Source organism: Lagenorhynchus albirostris, chromosome 11 (genome assembly GCF_949774975.1).
Source record: "Lagenorhynchus albirostris chromosome 11, mLagAlb1.1, whole genome shotgun sequence".
Lineage (NCBI taxonomy): Eukaryota > Metazoa > Chordata > Mammalia > Artiodactyla > Delphinidae > Lagenorhynchus > Lagenorhynchus albirostris.
In genome coordinates, this window is record NC_083105.1 from 59,154,178 (window position 1) to 59,173,887 (window position 19,710).

At 39.0% G+C, this 19,710-nt stretch overlaps 1 protein-coding gene across 2 annotated transcripts in view; it reads left to right on the plus strand.

Annotated features, from left to right (window-relative positions):
- Positions 1–19,710, plus strand: part of SARNP (SAP domain containing ribonucleoprotein) — a 52,115-nt gene that overhangs the window by 11,448 nt on the left and 20,957 nt on the right. For both annotated transcript variants that reach the window (XM_060165945.1, XM_060165946.1), the window contains exons 2-9: positions 1,643–1,742; positions 4,191–4,237; positions 4,461–4,528; positions 8,185–8,236; positions 9,079–9,152; positions 9,603–9,631; positions 12,805–12,830; positions 14,348–14,416. In XM_060165945.1, coding sequence (XP_060021928.1) covers positions 1,643–1,742; positions 4,191–4,237; positions 4,461–4,528; positions 8,185–8,236; positions 9,079–9,152; positions 9,603–9,631; positions 12,805–12,830; positions 14,348–14,416 — 465 coding nt within the window. The remainder of the gene's footprint in view (positions 1–1,642; positions 1,743–4,190; positions 4,238–4,460; positions 4,529–8,184; positions 8,237–9,078; positions 9,153–9,602; positions 9,632–12,804; positions 12,831–14,347; positions 14,417–19,710) is intronic.

The window sequence follows — 19,710 nt, forward strand, 5'->3', positions numbered from 1 at the left end:
CTGCCTGTCCCACTCACTGAATGCCCAATGAGAAAAAAAAAAAAAAGCTCCCCTCTCCATTTCCAAATGTTTCCTTGGTTGAAAACCTTCTAGAGCTGACCAGCATATTCCCTTAGTTGTAAAGTTCTATAGGAATCTGCTTTCTAACTTCTGGTTGGTCTTAGATCTGTACTTCGAAACTAGTAAAGTCTTTTTTCAGGACAAATATCTATCTGTGCACTGATCTGCATATAGGATTTTTGGAGCCTTCCTTTTCTTGGTTGTTCTCCTTGGATCAGCATGTCATTACACTCCTTAAAATGAGAATATAGAGCCCAGTAAGGCTATTAATCACTTAATATAGATTCTGGGGCTTCCCTGGTGGCACAGTGGTTAAGAATCCACCTGCCAATGCAGGGGACATGGGTTCGATCCCTGGTCCGGGAAGATCCCACATGCCGCGGAGCAACTAAGCCCGTGCGCCACAGCTACTGAGCCCGTGTGCCGCAACTACTGAAGCCCACGCGCCTAGAGCCCGTGATCTGCAACAAGAGCCTCAACAAGAGAAGCCACCACAATGAGAAGCCCGCGTACCACAACGAAGAATAGCCCCCACTCGCCGCAAGTGGAGAAAAGCCTGCGCGAAGCAACAAAGACCCAACGCAGCCAAAAACAATAAACAAATAAATAAATTAAAAAATATATATAGATTCTGTTTTTTTAGTTACCCTTAACCTAGAATTACTTTGGTAGCAAATCATACTGTTAGCCCTCTTTGCACTTGTAATCATCTAAAACCCTGACTGAGGTCTTTATCCTTTGAGTTACTGTTGAGCCAGATCTTGTTCATCTGTTTTTTTTAACAATTTAAGTTTTGAATATAAGTGTAGTACTTATAGGTATACCTTATTTCTTCTAAATTGAGTCTTCATTTTGGCTTTTTGTTTTCCCTGAAGAGCCAGCAACACCCCCTGACATCCCCACCCACCCACCTTTAGTTCTGTCAGTAATCCATCAATTCTTCCTCCTTCTGTTGTCTGCAAAGTTGATAAGTATACCTGTTGTATCTTTAGTCAAGTTACTGATTTAAAAATCTTCAACTCATGCCATGTCGTGGCATGCCATTACATATTTTTTTCCATTTTGGCAAAGATCCTTTATGTGATTCATTATTGACATTAATCTAGCTAACACATCTACCTAATTCTGTGGTGGACAAACTTGTATGCATGTATATGGTAGATTGCAGTAAAGGATCTGGGATAATAGATAGTAAGGAAAATCTGCTTTTAGATAAGTAGATATTCTACTTAAAGATTGATTCTTTCCTTATATGAGCTGGTACAGTAATTGTTCAGGAAAAAAAGACCACCCCCCCCTTAGAAGTAGCTAAAGACTTATGTAATAAATGTATGAATAGATCAGAATTTGATTAAAGTAGGTTTATTCTTCACCATCTGTTAGAAAAGTCCTCTTGCATATTGAATATTGTTAGGGGGAAGCAGATCATCTTTGTGGACCTAGAAGCTTGGTGGGGTTAAGACAGTAGTTTTGGGTGGATCTTTCATTTCTTTTTCTTTCTTGTGAGAACTACCTCTTTTTTTTTTCTCCCCCACCAGGTTCATTCTGTAAATTAAGGAAAAGCTTTATTCTTTTTTCTCAGCTTGCTGAACTAAAGCAGGAGTGTCTTGCTCGTGGTTTGGAGACCAAGGGAATAAAACAAGATCTCATCAACAGGCTCCAGGCATATCTTGAAGAGCATGGTGAGTTCTTTGCGGAGGCAAAGAGTGATGTGAGTGAGGGGATTAATTTTTTTTTAATAAATTTATTTATTTATTTTTGGTTGCGTTGCGTCTTCATTGCTGCCTGCAGGCTTTCTCTAGTTGCGGTGTGTGGGGGCTACTCTTCCTTGCGGTGCGCGGGCTTCTCATTGCGGTGGCTTCTCGTTGCAGAGCACGGGCTCTAGGCGCACAGGCTTCATTCAGTAGTTGGGCTCGCGGGCTCTAGAGCGCAGGCTCAGTAGTTGTGGTGTACGGGCTTAGTTGCTCCGCGGCATGTGAGATCTTCCCGGACCAGGGCTTGAACCCGTGTTCCCTGCATTGGCAGGCAGATTCTTAACCACTGTGCCACCAGGGAAGCCCGAGAGGATTAATTTTTAGGCTCTGCCATACAGAAGATTTCTTCTTTTCCTTTAGGTTGTTGATGATGTAAGATTTTAATTAACTCTATCAAGAAAACTCTTGTCATCTAAAATAGTGGTTATAATGAGAAGAAATACCCCCCTTTTAAAAAGACATTGTAATTTTATTTCAACAAATTATTTTCAAGGAAATATGGGAAAGCAAGCATCATTAGACTGAGAATCGGAAGATTTGAAGTCTAATTCCTCTTGAGCCAGAAATTTACTAGGTAACTTTGGACAGCTGCTGTTTTCAGGCTAAGTGGCTTTTGTAGTCTGTGAAGTGAGACAAGTGTCTCCACCCTTGAAATCCATAAACCTAAGTAATCTCTGGTCCCTTCTAGCTCTGACATTCTCCAATTCCACTTTAAAAAACAAACATACACTTCATTTAAGGCATAGTATCATCCCTCTCTAGTTTTAATTTATTCCCTTTTATTCCCATTCCTTTTATCCCAACTCTCTTAGGCAACTATTCTAATGTGTTTGATATATATTTTTTGTCTTTGTCCTTATAAACCGTGTAGTGTTGTTTGGTCTACAGTAATTTTATGTAATTGGCAATGAGGCCATAGCCTTACTTTATTGCATTCTTTTTTCTCCAAGTACTGTGTGTGGTTTTTTTTTGTTTGTTTTTGTTTTTTTCTTTTGTGGTACGCGGGCCTCTCACTGTTGTGGCCTCTCCCGTTGCGGAGCACAGGCTCCGGACGCGCAGGCTCAGCGGCCATGGCTCACGGGTCCAGCCCCGTGAGCCATGGCCGCTGAGCCTGCGCGTCCGGAGCCTGTGCTCCGCAACGGGAGAGGCCACAACAGTGAGAGGCCCGCGTACAGAAAAAAAAAAAAAAGAATTCACCATGTTTTATTTAGTTCACCCAGTGACTGACTCCTGAACTACTTCTTTCATATTCCCTTATATTCCTGTGTGAGAGTCTTGGGGGTATATACCCAGGAATGGGGTTGCTAATAAATATCTGTTCATAAATGTATACTTAATATGACTAAACACCACTAAATTGTTTTTCTGAATTGCTGTATAAATTTCATCATCAGCACATGAGGATTCACTGTCCTAACAAGTGGCCTAATTTTTGGTAATCTGTTAGTGGTTTCAGTTTACATTCCTCTACTTACTAAAAAGTTTAAACATGTCCTTTGTTCGTGGTTCTTTGGCTTTCTCCTTTGCCCATTTTTCTTTTGGGGTTCTCATCGTTTGCTTGTTAGTTCGCAGGCATATCATATAGTCTAGTGACTGTTCCCATGTTGGTTTTAGATACAAATATCTTCTTTGACAGTCATTTCTTTTTCTGTGGTATCCTTTCCTATTTTGGGGTTTTTTTTTTTGTACTTAAAAAAATATCATCTTAATCTTTTTTTTTATTAATTAATTATTTTTTGGCTGTGTTGGGTGGGTCTTCATTGCTGGCCGTGGGCTTTCTCTAGTTGCGGCAAGCAGGGGCTACACTTTCGTGGCATTGGGCAGGCTTCTCATTGCAGTGGCTTCTCTTGTTGCGGAACACGGGCTGTAGGCGCACAGGCTTCAGTAGTTGTGGCACACGGGCTTAGTTGCTCCGCAGCATGTGGGATCTTCCTGGACCAGGGCTCGAACCCATGTCCCCTGCGTTGGCAGGCGGATTCTTAACCAGTGCGCCACCAGGGAAGCCACCTTTCCTAGTTCTGAAAAATAAGTTTTTTGCATAGTACTTTTGCTTCTGGGTTTTTTGTTTTGTTTTTGTTGTTTTAGAAATTCTTCCCCACCACTAAATTCTGCCACAGTACTTTTCAATTAATGTTATAGTTTGACCTCATCATGTTTAGTTCTTCAGTGCAGCTGGAGATCAACCTCTTAATTGATGTTAGTTAGGTAGAGAATATAGTTTTTATCTCCTCCATGTGGAGCAAATTTTATGAACATTTCTGCCTTCATTATTGAATTTTATTTTGGGAAAGCAAAATGATTATAATTTTAGCCTAAGTACAGTGATCAAGATGGTTTTGTAGCAGGGCTTGACCTGATTATTTTAATATTCTTTAGCTGAAGAGGAGGCAAATGAAGAAGATGTACTGGGAGATGAAACAGAGGTGAGTTGGAGAGAGTAAGGTTAGTCACTGGCCTGGCAGTGTGCCACTGCCTTGGTCACGTTGCTAAACATCAATCATTAGAGGGCTTCAATGCTAACTCGTTAGGGGAGCATAAAGGGGGAATGAAGGTTCTGAAAGATTGGTTTGTTTTGGAGTTCTCATATTCTTTTGATAGGTATTTACTCTTGATTTATTTTAACCATCTTGTTTCATTTGGTTTTAGGAAGAAGAACCAAAGCCCATAGAACTGCCTGTCAAAGAGGAAGAACCTCCTGAAAAAACTGTTGATGTGTAACTATCCGTTTTTTATAATGAGGACAGAGCAGACGGTTCTGGATTTTTTAGTGTTACACTGTTGACCTCTTATACATTCCCATTGGAATGTATACATTCCCTTTTTTTTTTTAAATTTGGTTGCATCGGGTTTAGTTGTGGCTTGCTTGCTCCTTAGTTGTGGCATGCGAACTCTTAGTTGCGGCGTGCATGTGGGATCTAGTTCCCTGACCAGGGATTGAACTCAGGCCCCCTGCACTGGAAGGCGGATTCTTTACCACTGTGCCACCAGGGAAGTCCCCCATTGGCTTTTTCATTTCTCATTGGATCATACATTTTCAGAAAGGTCTTGTTCATTTCAAGTACATGGTCCCAGTGAAGCAAAGTAACTTTGTCTCTAGGTTATGTAATAGATACTTAGGACCAAGAGACTTCAAGCCCAGATAAAGTTTAGTTCTCTTAGCCTTTGTTGTATCACCGTAATAGATGATTCTTTTTCTGTATAGAGAATCATGCACATTTTCTGCATATAAGGAATTTTGTAAGGGAAGAGGATGCTGAGCAAGGTTATGTCTCAACACTGTATTCTCTTTTCCTTTTTGATTTACAGTGGAGGAGGGGAGGACAAAGTACTAGAGTGAATAGTGGATCTTGATTTATTTAAATTATTACACAAGGTTGATCATAAACTTTTTTTTTTTTTTTTTTTTTTTTTTTTTTGCGGTACGTGGGCCTCACTGTTGTGGCCTCTCCCCGTTGCAGAGCACAGGCTCCGGACGCGCAGGCTCAGCGGCCATGGCTCACGGGCCCAGCCGCTCCGCGGCATGTGGGATCTTCTCGGAACGGGGCACGAACCCGTGTCCCCTGCATCGGCAGGCGGACTCTCAACCACTGCGCCACCAGGGACGCCCGATCATAAACATTTTTTATTTGGGGTTTCCCCGCAAATGTCCGGCCATCTTATACTCCAGCATGTCAAGAGCAGTTGAGTCCTTTTTAACATTTTTGTTCCTCATAGCTGTATTAATCCATTTAATTGTAAAAGACAATTTAAAAAAAAGACAATAGATGTAAAAAGTCAAAGTCAAACATTACATAGAGGAATATATAAATTGAAAATTAAGTACCCTTGTCTGCACCCCCACCTGACTTCCCAGAGGTTTTCAATATATTCTTTTGGAATATTTTATATGTGCATATATAGATACATATGTACATGCATATTGTCAGTTTCTTGATTTTTTTTTCACATATGGAGATCTTTCTATATCATCATATAATGTCTTTATTTAAATATTAGTTATAGGGACTTCCCTGGCGGTCCAGTGGTTAAGACTCCATGCTTCCACTGAAAGGGGCACAGGTTTGATCCCTGGTTGGGGAACTAAGATCGTGCATGCCTCATGGCACGGCCAAAAAAAATTAGTTATATATAGGCAAGGTTCTAAGTGTTTTACATGTATTCTCATTTAATCGTCACGTCAACGCTATGAAATGAGGATAATTATCCTAGTAAGTGGTAGGTCTCTCTTTTTTTTTTAGCTTGTTGTTATGGGATATTACAAGTATATACAAAACTTAGGAGAATAGTAAATAGACCCCCATGAACCCATCACCTAGATTTAGTTGTTATCAACTTAGAATCTCATTCTTTCTGGCAGCTAACAGTATACTCCATTCTATGGATGAACAGTAATTTCACCAGTCTCCTGTTGATGGACATTTAGATTATTCATAATTGCAAAAAATACAGTGCATGTTCACATACAACTAATTGTAAATTTATGCAGGTATATCCAAAGGATAAGTTTCTAGCAATGGATTTTCTGCATTAGAGAAGATGTGCATTTAATGTTTTATTAGATTTTGTCAAATATTACTGCTTTCTAAAGCCATTTAGTTATCATCCATCATAGGAGGTTTATGTTTAGATATAATGCCTTGAGGAAATGGCCGATGGGATAGCTTTAAAATAGAGATGTTTTGGAGAGTTATGGGGCAAGAAGGAAGATGAAATAAATACAATGATAATTGGCCTGTGTGGGTTAAAAATTATGAAGTTTGAAAATCTGTAGTTTATTTTTATAATATGTAAAATGTGTAATTCCCTTGTTTAGAGGGCTTTAATTTTATCAGTGAATTTCTAAACAAAGAAATTGAAAATGTGTGTGGGAGGGGTTGTGTTTTTGCTTGTTAGAGGGATAGTAGTGGTTAAACTAAAGTATGTACAGAAAGATTCTGGGTCCCCGTAGTATGGAGAATGTTTTGTATGTGACTATGGGTAGGGGCGAAACTTCTGAGTGAAGAGAAGAAATTTCACATGAACCCCAGAATATGACGTTATTTATTGCTTGAGCTTAATTGTGCCTGAGGGAGTTGGAACAGAGCTGAAGGAAGCTTCTTCTTTCTGGTTCCCTTTCTGCCATGAAGTGTACTGATGGGAATGTGGAGGAAGTCATTAGCCTGGTGGTTTGGTGAAGAGGGCTGCTATTTTAATGGCATTGGACTTCAAGTAGAACATTAAACTTCAGTGTCCCTTTCTGTCTGCACAAAACAGAGAGGATTGGGGAAGGAAAGATGGCTGGGAAATGGAAAGAAATCGGAAATTTCTTTAAAGTCAGAATGTACAGGGCTAATTTAGGTCCTTAGAACATTCAAAAGGAGATCCCCTTGCTTTGTCTTTTGCTTGAGTTTCTCCAAAAAGATACTTCTGTTTCTAGTTTGATTTTTTTCCCCCCTCCTCAAGCCACAGCAGTTAAATATTGCAGGACTTAGTTATGGTCAGCAGGGGGCTCCCACTGCTTATCTGTCAGTCCAGGGACCTCCAACAAAAGGATGGAGGAGAGAATAAGTTCCTGTTCCAGAATTGCTTCCTCTGAAAATGCCATTAAACCATTACTACCTTTCAGGGCATCAAATGGGAAAAGTGTCTGGGATATTGGAACAAAAGCCTCCCATGTCTCTAAATGAGGGACCTTAATGAGACTGGTTATGACCCACAGTTTTATGGGAGTTGTTTGGTGGAGGGTTAATGCCCTTCGATTTATCCTGAGTACTTCCGAACTTTGTCTCCCGCCCCCCTGGTCCCCCCTCTTTTGTTTTCTCTTAAACCTTTTGACTGGTAACTTACCATGTTTTCCTAATTCAAACTCCCCTTAGCCTTTTTTCTTCCCACTCCCTTTGGCATTTTTATTTATCCCACTTTGACTGTTCCAGCTGGAGCTACGGTCCCATGGGAGATATAAGGGATTTGTAAAAAGAAGGAAACCAGACCTTGTAGAGCACTCATTAATTGTGATGAAAATTGAGAGCTGGTATTTAAATGAGGGTTAGAGGAATAGTCATTAGTCCAAAAGTACATTTAAAGTTCCTAAAAGTAAATGAAATGATTTCCGGTGTACTTTGAGCATTTCCCTCAGTTCAGTATATTTAACCAGACTTCTTTCCTTGTTACTTTCTTATACTCTAGCAAAGTAGCTTAGTCTGTTATTTAAACTCTTTTATCAGTAGACGACACTTCAAGGAACTAAAGGTCTAATGGGCTTCATGTTTTTTTGGTCTGAAGGGTGGTAGAGAGATATGGGACAGAGGACATGATTCAGGTGAATTCTTATACACTTCAAAGGTTTTGGTTTAGAATATCAGTCTTCTGATTTTAAAAATCCCTTTTCCAGGGCAGCAGAGAAAAAAGTGGTAAAAATTACATCTGAAATACCACAGACTGAGGTAGGTATTCTTTCAGAAGAGCAGTCTATATATATATATATATCTTTCTGTTTCTTACCCTTTATTTTGTCTGTATCATCACTTTAAAATATTTACTCATAGGCAGAAAATCAGTATTGACAGATTTTGGTATTGATACATTTTTCTACCGGCCACACTTGGGAATATATTTGGGCTGGCATAGTCACCTTTGAGGCCGTAGTCTTTTTGTATAGTATTCTGGTCTTAGTGGTAACTCTTTTTAAGATGTTTACAAACTAAGATTAGAGTTTGAGAGGATTGTACCTTGGAAGAGATGAAAAGTTACAAGGGAAGATGTCACTCTTAAGTTACTACTAGCTAGCTGGTGAGATTGAAATTTCTCTGGATCCTATCTCAAGATCTCTGAAAGTAGGTTTCAGTGAAGATCTGTGGGGTTTTTTGTACTATTAAAGTAGAGATGGCATAGGACAACGCTGCCTCATTTCTAACTGAAAGAGTACAACTAGTGTTGGAACCAAGCTGTTCCTTTGATCCATTTTCAAAGGTCAGTCAAACACAGCTTTTGTCTTCTTGGCTTGATACAGAATGCGGGTTTTATTTTATTCCTTCCCTTTTGTTTTTGAGGACATGAATGTAATAATAGTCTTTTTGTGTTTGCTTTCTGGAAAGGACTGTTGAGTTAAGCCCTGGAATGGATACAACCTGATATCCTCTGTGATTGTCAGTATAACTCAGTTTGGACCTTAAGAAATTAATCCCGATGTTCTAGAGATACACACCTCTAAATGACTTTTCTCTTAAAAGAAGGAAACCAGAAATTGAATTTTTCTCTTTCCCTTCTTTTGTCTGTTATCACTTAGAGGATGCAGAAGAGAGCTGAACGATTCAATGTACCTGTGAGCTTGGAGAGTAAGAAAGCTGCCAGGGCAGCTAGGTGAGTGTTCCCAGCCTTTTAGACCTGAGATCGTGGTAATATGAAGGTGAGGGAATGTGTTCCTAGGTTTTAAATATAGTTGTTGATTTTAAGTAGAATAGAGGCCTTGCTGGAAAGAAATACTCTCTTGGCTCTATTCAGAACGTATCTGCTGATTGGTTGTAGTAGCTATAGATTGGGTTTTATTACCAAGCAGGGTTTTTGTAATAGGTAAAAGTCAGGAACTGACTGCTACTCCCAGTTCTGATAAGGCTACCTTTTAACTTACTCTCTGGACTCTTGGTGAGAAAAAGAGTCAACTGAACCTCTTTCATGGGGTTGTTAGAATTAGCTAATGATTGCAAGGCTTGAGATCACAAGCAAGAAGTGCCATATGTATACTTGACACGGAGACAGACAACCAGGAGTGTGAACAGCTTCCTAAAATTTAGCTTGTTTTTCTTTCTACAGATTTGGGATTTCTTCAGTTCCATCAAAAGGTAAGAGTACAGAGACTTCTGAGAAAGTTATCTTCATGTTTTTACTTTTTTGGCACAACAGATTCCATTTCTCCAAATTAAGGTAAACTTGTTAGCTCTAGAAGCCTGTAAGAGGTTATTATATCCACCTCTTTGCTCTAGGTAAAACCATACTTAAGCCTTCCTGGGCAATTTAGAGAAGGTGCTAAAGTTATGAGAGAATAGGAGGAAGTGCCAACATTTGTTTTCCTTTTCTTGGATCTCTTCAGAGAAGTTTCTAATACCTTCTTTATTCTGATGTCTCAAGTTAGCATGTAATTATTGTGTACTGTCCAGTGTTATATTGCCTAGTGTGAGTGGCAAAAGGAAGAAAAGAGTCCTTTTTATTTTTTTTTTCTCTTTTACCTTCTAGGAATTTACAAGGGATAAAAGACTTAGCCACAAGGATTATCACAGCGTTATTTATAGTGATCAATAACTGGAAACAATGTAATATACAATAGAGAATTGGTTGAGTAAATGTGTACCATAGTACAGTTAGAAGACCATGAAGATGTTTAAAATTATACTGAAGAATATTTGTCAGACAGATAAATGGAAAAAGCAAGTTATAAGATATTTGTAGTATGTTCCTATTTCCCAATAAAAGTTCAAGTATGGTTAGGAAAAAAGATTAGAGGGATATATACTAAATTGATAACATTCATTGTCTCTGGTGGAGTTTTGAGTGACTTCTTTTTGCTTGTCTGTGTTATTAAAATTTCTACATTGAATATGTATTTGTAATAAATTAGGGGGAAAAGTTACTCTTTTTATTTTATTTTTATTATTATTTTTACTTTATTTATTTATTTTTGGCTGCATTTGGGTCCGTTACTGCTCACGGGCTTTCTCTAGTTGTGGTGAGCGGGGGCTACTGCAGTGTGCGGGCTTCTCATTGCAGTGGCTTGTCTTTGTTGTGGAGCATGGGCTCTAGGTGCCTGGGCTTCAGTAGTTGTGGCACGCGGGCTCAGTAGTTGTGGCTTACGGGCTCTAGAGCGCAGGCTCAGTAGTTGTGGTGCGTGGGCTTAGTTGCTCTGCGGCATGTGGGATCTTCCCAGACCAGGGATCAAACCTGTGTCCTCTGCATTGGCAGGCGGACTCTTATCCGCAGTGCCACCAGGGAAGTCCCTCAGAGACTTTAAATGTAGTCTTCTGATCCAATGCAGTCTTCCTAGTGACCTGTTAGTAGTGTCAAGTCTGTTAAGAAAATGTCCTCCAAAGATCTTGTAGAGTTTTGCTGTGCCTTTTAAAAGACCAGCAAGGGACTTCCTGGTGGTTCAGTGGTTAAGACTCCACCTTCCAATGCAGGGGATGCGGGTTTGGTCCCTGGTCGGGGAACTAAGATCCCACATGCTGCGGGGCAGCTAAGCCCATACACCACAACTAGAGAGCCCGCTTGCCCCTTAACTACTGAACTTGTGTGCTCTGGAGCCTGTGTGCCACAACTAGAGAAGCCTACGTACCACAACGAAAGATCCCACCTGCCACAAATCAGACCCGATGCAGTCAAAAAAATAAATAAGTAAAAATAAAAGACCAGCAAAATTCTGGTCACTGTCACTACATGCTTTAGAAACAGAATATTCTCTGACATTTAGTTATATCAAGAGAGAGATAATAGGATTGGTGATGGTACAACAAAAATTTTTAATATTTATTTATTTATTTGGCTGCACCAAGTCTCAGTTGCAGCACACAGGATCTTCGTTGCCATGTGCAGGATCTTTTTAGTTGTGGCATGCAGGATCTTTAGTCGAGGCATGTGGGATCTAGTTCCCTGACCAGGGATTGAACCCGGGCCCCCTGCATTTGGAGTGTGGAGTTCTAGCCACTAGACCACTAGGGAAGTCCCAGAAGTTTTTAAAGATATTATTAAATGGTGCTATTTGAAGAAAGGCAAAAGTTAAAATTAATACTTAGCCTGAAGCGGAAAACTGACCAATAAAATAATGTGTAGGTTACATTCAGTGTTATTCATATAATCCTAGAACTACAGAGTAGCTCTTAAAAGAGTAGAATTTGGCAACATGTAAAAGGAAATACTGTTTTATGAGTGAGGACATAAAAATATGTAACAGTTCCTAGTACATAGGTTATGGTAAAAGTTGAGTCCATACCTGAAAGTTTACAGTGGAAAGTTAGGGAACCAATTACAATATTGAGATTGCTTAAAATAAAATTGAGAAGTTTTAAGTAAATAATTATTGACTAGATTGGGGTTGGGCCTACAGGCTAATATGCTATTTGCTTCTTAGTGATAATTTCAGGACAGAACATTCGCTTTAAGAAGCCATAATTTTAACTCATTAAAATAGTAACTCTGGTTTTTTGTCCAGATAAGATGTTTTTCTCTTTTTTTTAACAGCTTTATTGAGATATAATTCATATATCATACAACTCATCCATTTAAAGTATATAATTCAGTGTTTTTTATATATTCACAGGGTTGTACAGCTATCATCATAGTCTAATATTAGGACATACTCATCATCCCCAAAATAAACCCCATACCTATTAGCAGTTTTTCTCATCCGCTCCCTCTGCCCCACCCCACTAATCAACCACTAAGTTTTTTCTATATATGTAAGTTTGCCTTCATATAAATGGTATCATACAATTCATGGTCTTTTGTGACTGGCTTCTTTCACTTAACATAATGTATTCCAGGTTTATCCCTGTTTTAGGATGTATCATTACTTCATTTCTTTTTGTTGTTAGATAATCTTAGGTTGTATTGATATATCACATTTTATCTACCCCTCAGTTGATGCACATTTGGGTTTTCATTTTGTGGCTACTATGGCTAATGTTGCTGTGAACATTCATATACAAGTTTTCGTGTGGATATATGTTTTCATTTCTCCTGGGTATATACCTAGGAGTAGAATTGCTAGGTCATAAAGTAAACTCCATGTTTAACTTTGAGGAACTACCAAACTGTTTTCCAAAGTGGCTGTACTATTTTATGTTCCCAACAGCAATGGGTGCAGACATGGTCTCTAGATGTAATCTGTGCCTTTTCTTTAACTTCATAAGATAAAGGACATTTGTCCTATATATGATTTCTATGCTATCTAACTTGATTCAAAGACATCAGCTTCCTTTATGACTTTTAAGAATATTAAATAAAACTTTTAAATTTATTTCCTTAGGCCTGTCATCTGATGCCAAGCCTATGGTAAGAAATCTTTTTTTTTTTTTCTTAACCTTGAGAGCCAAATCTTAACTCTGTATAGTTAGTTAAGTTACAGATTTCCTTCTCCCCAGATCAGAGGAAACTGAGATAATATGAGTTTGGTGACTGTTTTCAGTACAGTGTCTTATGTCCTAAAGAGAAAGAATTGTTTGAGGCACTGAGAGGTCAGGAAAATTGCTGCATCTTCAAAGTCATTATAAACATCTTCCTTCCTACCACTCCTCTTGAAAAGGGTAGATTTTGTTAGCTAGAGGACAATCCATATAACTCTTTGTTTTATGGTACTGGAGTTTTAGGGCCTCATGCAGTGGCTTTGGATAATGTCAGACTCTTAATTACCACAAGAGAATCTGTGGAAGCAACTTATGAGTTCTATTTTGTAGGTACTGATAATTTTCAACACTACCTGTCAAATACCAGAGAATAAAGACTAGGATAGTACGCCTTCTGGACCATTATGATTTGTCAGCATGTTTAGAAAATGCAAGCAAATGCTGTGAAATATGTTTAGCTTTATGAAATCCTGCTCTTGGAATTACAGTTTAATAATATAAGTGAAGGTGAAATGTTTTAGTAGTAGTAGTAGTAGAAGTTAGTAGCAGTAGTAGTAATAATGATAATGTCCCAAATATCCTTATGATAAGTCTTCTATATCAAGGCTTCCAAGAAAAAGGAAGGAAGAAAATTGAATTGGGTACTGGTAGTAGATTTGTGTTCTGAAGAACGGAGAGCTGCAGTGATAGTTTCTCTTTGCTAGGGCATAGGGTTAAGAACTACTTGCAAAGGCTATGTATAGGAATTAACAATTTTGGACTGTGAATGATGGACTTGTTTGGAGGTGATGATTTAGACATTTGTTTGCTTTTTCAAGCAGTGTTTGGCCTACTTTGATCTTAAACCCTCCCTAGGCCTTTGCCACCTTTGATGAATGAAAGAGGCAGGGCTGAATCTTTCACTGCATTCCAGGAGAGAACTTTTAATAATTAGTGGCATGGATGAGTGCTGCTTAGTTTCCTAATTTGGCACATAGAGTATCTTTGATGTTGTATAGGCTTATTTGAACTCTTAGCTTTGGACCATAGTTTGTGCCTTCTGTGTTTTCTGTTTTGATTTTTTTCTTTTTTAAAATTTATTTATTTTTGGCTGCATTAGGTCTTCATTGCTGCATGCGGGCTTTCTCTAGTTGCGGTGAGCAGGGTCTACTCTTCGTTGCGGCACCTGGGCTTTTCATTGCGGTGGCTTCTCTTGTGGAGCATGGGCTCTAGGCGCGCAGGCTTCAGTAGTTGTGGCGCGTGGGCTCAGTAGTTGTGGCTCGCAGGCTTTAGGGCGTAGGCTCAGTAGTTGTGGGGCACAGGCTTAGTTGCTCCGCATGTGGGATCTTCCCGGACCAGGGCTCAAACCTGTGTCCCCTGCATTGGCAGGCAGATTCTTAGCTACTGCACCACCAGGGAAGTCCCTGATTTTTTTTTTAATATTTTTTTTTCCTATGTTTTTTGTAGGTTAACCTGGATAAGTTAAAGGAAAGAGCGCAAAGATTTGGTTTGAATGTCTCTTCAATCTCCAGAAAGGTAAGGTACTATTTTTGCAACATTAGAGCAGCTTGGGGCTACATAGTTTGGAAATGACTGTCCTAAGAATAGAACTGGCTACTCAGCACTTCATTTAATGCAGTCCTTTGACTATCACCTCCTCTCACTGACTATTGATTACATTATGGCTATTGTTTAACAAAGTTAATTGTTTTTTTCTACAGATTGTTTGCATAGCTGCCATGCTGGCTATTAGAACAAGGTTTATATTTCTCTTTGTTGAGTTCAGTGACGTTACATCTGCTTTAACTTCTGATATAGGCATAATGGAAATTAAATAATCAGGGGAAGACAGTCTTGTCTTTAGGTCAAAGGTACCTAAAAGTAAAATTTGGAGGTTCTTTGGAACAAAACTGAGAAAATTGTTTCATTCTTTCTGCCCCTCTGCTAACTGATACTGTTTAGTGTAAGCAAGATGACTTTATTGATACCATGCAGTGGGGAGTGATCAATTCTACAGGGATTGTTATGTTTGGAGTTTTGCTATGCACATTGGAGAAAATGCTAAGGACTTTCCTGTTTGCCTAGAGCCGGTAGTCTCTTAATCTTTGTTCTGTGAGAATGAGAGCATGTTTCTTGGTTGTTCAAGTGGTGGCAGGATTAAAGGAAGACTATTTCAAACCAGAAAAACCATCATTAGGAAAAAAAAAATTATTTCCCACTAAATATGGAAGCATTTAGCTCTCTAGAAATCCATTAGAAAAAACTTACCTGACGGTAGTTATATTTTTGCTCAGAAAAGAAAAATTGAGTATATAAAAATAAACATTAGTTGTGTCCCTGTGAGACTCATAACCTTGTACACAACTGTGCTTCATCTTCCTTCCCTTTGGGTTACATTTTTTGTGTTTACCAGAAATATAACATCATGTCTTTTTGCCCAACTTGATGCTGAGACCATCGGTATTCAGTAGGAGTATTTGGTGGTTTATGTGGAATAAAGTAAAGGAGTTGAGAGGCAGGCAGAATATATGATTCTTAAACCACAAGCAGCTTAATAGGGAAGAATTATTATAAACCAGAAGTCATTTGTGTTTTGCAAGATGGTCAGGGGAAAAGGTGCCTTGGATCCGTGGCCCTTCTTATCATCTATCTCCTTGTTTTGTATATGAGGCCTAGGTATCTGAGAATCTCATCAATAACTTCACTCCTTTAGGGAATTGTATGAGTTTGTGTGTTGGAGGACGGAGGGAACAAAAGGTACCCACTGAACTGAGAAGGTATCTTGATACTGAAAAATGAGGCAGGCAGCTCCATATATATAATCAATGGAGTAGTTTATTACAGGGTAACTTACTTACAGGGTAGGATGAGGTAGACAACAATCTGGAAGCATTCACAGCTGCACTCCACACTGCTGAGGGGCCATTGGGCCAATTTTATACTTATAGTTAACCCAGGGTTTGGGGGTACATGCTTGGAAACAGGAAGTGCATTCCCAAGTCAAGATTTATGAATGGGTAACTAGTCTTGTGGGCACCATGAATATATCAGTGAAGGTCGTCATTGTTGTTTAGAGACTAACAGAGTATAGAGACCACCCAGACCTAATGATCATTAAACAATATCTATTAACTACAGAGCCCTTGATGACAGAGAAGAGTTGTACTACACAGTACAGCCCTAGGTAGAGTCAGTGGAAGGACAGGAAGAACTGAATGGACACAAGATGGCATCAGTTATGCCAACAGCCATACACTGTGTGTTCTATCAAAATTAACAAAATTGAACACGATATCTCCTACTACTTAGCTCATAGGGACACATTCCTAAGAGGAATTTGTCTGTCACTCTGTGCTTTCCACCTGAGTTATACAAGGATATCAATCTTTTCCCTTCCCTTCCCTGGAATCTTTCTCTATATTTGACCTGTTTTCAGCCTTCACAGGAGGCTGAGTAAAACATGAAGGGATACATTTATTGATTTTGAGCAAATTACTAAACTTCTTTGATCCTCATCTATAAAACTGGGAGTAACACCTAACATCATGTTTGTGTAGAATAAATGTATATTTGTAGTTCCCTAACGTAGTGACACTTTGACCCTCTATAAATTTTATTTTTGTTTTTATGTATTTTTAATGTATTTTTTAATGCTTTAAAATTTTTATTTATTTACTTATTTTTTTTTTGGCTGCGTTGGGTCTTTGTTGCTGCGCGCAGGCTTTCTCTAGTTGTAGCGAGCAGGGAATACTTTTTGTTGCGGTGCGTGGGCTTCTCATTGTGGTGCCTTCTCTTGTTGCGGAGCTCGGGCTCTAGGTACACAGGCTTCAGCAGTTGTGGCACCAGGGCTCAGTAGTTGTGGCTCTCAGGCTCTAGAGTTCAGGCTCAGTAGTTGTGGCGCATGGGCTTACTTGCTCCGCAGCATGTGGGATCTTCCTGGACCAGGGATCAAACCTGTGTCCCCTGCATTGGCAGGAGGATTCTTAACCACTGTGCCACCAGGGACGTCCAGACCCTCAATAAATTTTAGTTTCCTTCCTTGGTTTTCAGTTCTGGTTTTATCACTTTGAGTCAATTAACTTCTGTGTTTCAGTTGATCATTGATAGGATTACAGTTCCCATTTTAAATTCTAAAGGGTTAAAATGAGATAATGGTAATTGGCAGAACTCTAACTATGAGCTCTGTTCTCTAATAACATTCATTGTCACACATATGTTCTAGAGTAGTGCTTTGCGAATTCTGTGACGAAAGACTAGTTTTTAAAAATTTCCAATTCATTGTCGAGAGGTACTTTTGCGAAATAAAAATGTCAAAGAAATGTTAAATTACTTGGAAGTTTCTAAACTCTCCATTTCTGGACTTATTTCTAGACTGATAAACGGTTTAGGGATCAAGCACTAGGAGGCAGACCACATTTTGAGTAGCACTGTACTAGAGTGTACACGATTTCTTCCAAGGACCACTTTGCTTGGAGGCTTGTGACTTTCTGAGATGTCCTTTTTGAGTATAGGTTCCATTTACATTGATCATAAATCCTGATTTTCAGAATTATCCTAATTTCAGTGGTTTGTTCTAAGTTGCCTCACAAACCATTAAAATGTCCCTGCTATTTTGCTATCTAGACCACCACTGTTCAGTAGAACCTTCTGTGATGATAGAAATATTCTACAAAATATTGTTCTATTAAATAATCTGTTATCTAATATAGGCATATCTCAGAAATATTGTGGATTCAGTTGCAGACCACCACAATACAGTGAATATTGCAGTAAAGTGAGTCACAAATAAGCAGTGTACATACCTAAATTGAAAACTTTATTGCTAAAATAAAAGTGCTAACCATCATCTGAGCCTTCAGCAAGTTGTGATCATTTTGCCAGTGGAGGGTCTTGCCTCTGTGTTGACGGCTGCTGACTGATCAGGATGGTGGTTGCTGAAGGTTGGGGTGGCTGTGACAGCTTCTTTTCTTTTCTTCCTTTTTTTTTGCCAAAAATGCATTTTTTATTTAAAAAATTCTTGCTTTTAATGTCCTCAAACAACCAATGCAACCAAGTGGCATTCTGAACCTCAGACTGCCAAGGAGTGACTAAGATGCAGCTGAAATAATTGTGTTGTAAGATAATTTATGCTTATTATTTATTTTTAAAAATTCAGCTTTATATACGAAAAAAGATGTTTCAGTTCCTTCCTAAATTTAGTACAAAATGCAGTGTATAGAAATATTATATCTATTCCTTGTTCCTGAATGTTACTTTCACATAATTAATAGATTCTCCAAATTACTTTGCATTACAAAATCACTTGAAGTAGAATTAAGGATGGGACAGATATATAAATTACATTATAAAATTAATTTAGAACTATATAAAATAAATCATCTTTGTCCAGGAGTTGTACAAAATGAAGGAAATATTATATGTAGTTTAATATATATGTAGTAAATATAAATCATATGCTGTGTGGAGTTCTAGACAAATGTGTTTCCTAGGCAGCTTCTTAAAATAAAACAACAATGGGGCTTCCCTGGTGGTGCAGTGGCTGAGAGTCCGCCTGCCGATGCAGAGGACACGGGTTTGTGCCCTGGTCCAGGAAGATCCCACGTGCCACAGAGCGGCTAGGCCCGTGAGCCATGGCCACTGAGCCTGTGCGTCTGGAGCCTGTGCTCCGCAATGGGAGAGGCCACAACAGTGAGAGGCCCGTGTACCGCAAAAAAAACCCAAAAAACAATGAAGTTTGCCACGTTGATTGACTGACTCTTCCTTTCACAAATTATTTCTCTGTAACATGCAATGCTGTTTGATATCATCTTACCTACAATAAGTTCTTTCAGAATTGGAGTCAATCCTTTCAAACCTGGCTGCTGCTTTATCAATTAAGTTTATGTAACATTCTAAATTCTTTGTTGTCATTTCAGCAATATTCACAGCATCTTCTCCAGGAGTATATTCCATCTCAGGAAATCACTGTCTTTGCTCATCTGTAAGCAACTCCTCATCCGTTCAAGTTTTACCATGAATCGTAGCAATTCAGTCCCATCTTCAGGCTCCACTTCTAATTCTAGTTCTTTAGCTGTTTGCACCACATCTGCAGTTACTTCCTCTACTGAAGTCTTGAACCCCTCAAAGTCATCCATGAGGGTTGGAATCAACTCTTTCCAAACTCCTGTTAATGTTGATTTTTTTTTTTTACCTCTCTCCATGAATCACAGATGTTCTTAATGGCATCCAGAATGGTGAATCCTTTCCAGAAGGTTTTCAATTTGCTTTGCCCAGATCCATCAAAGGAATCACTACGTGTGGCCTTATGAAAAGTATTTCTTAAATAATAAGATTTGAAAGTTGAAATTACTCCTTGATCCGTAGGCTGCAGAAGGGATGTTGTGTTAGAAGGAGTGGAAACAACATTAATCTCACTGTACATCTCCGTCAGAGCTCTTGGGTGGTGACCAGGTGCATTGTCAGTGAGTAGTAATACTTTGAAAGGAATCTTTTTTTCTGAGCAATATGTCTCAACAGTAGGCTTAAAATATTCAGTAAACCATGTTGTAAGCAGACGCGCTGTCATCCAGGCTTTGTTGTTCCATTTATAGAACACAGGCAGAGCCCTAGGATTTTCGGAATGGTAAATGAGCATTAGCTCCAACTTAAAGTCACCAGCTGCATTAGCCCCTAACAAGGGAGTCAGCCTGTCCTTTGAAGCTTTGAAGCCAGGCATTAATCTCTCCTCTCTAGCTGTGAAAGTCCTAGATGGCACCTTCTTCCAATGTAAGGCTGTTTCATCTATATTGAAAATCTGTTGTTTGGTGTAGCCACCTTCATTAATTATCTTA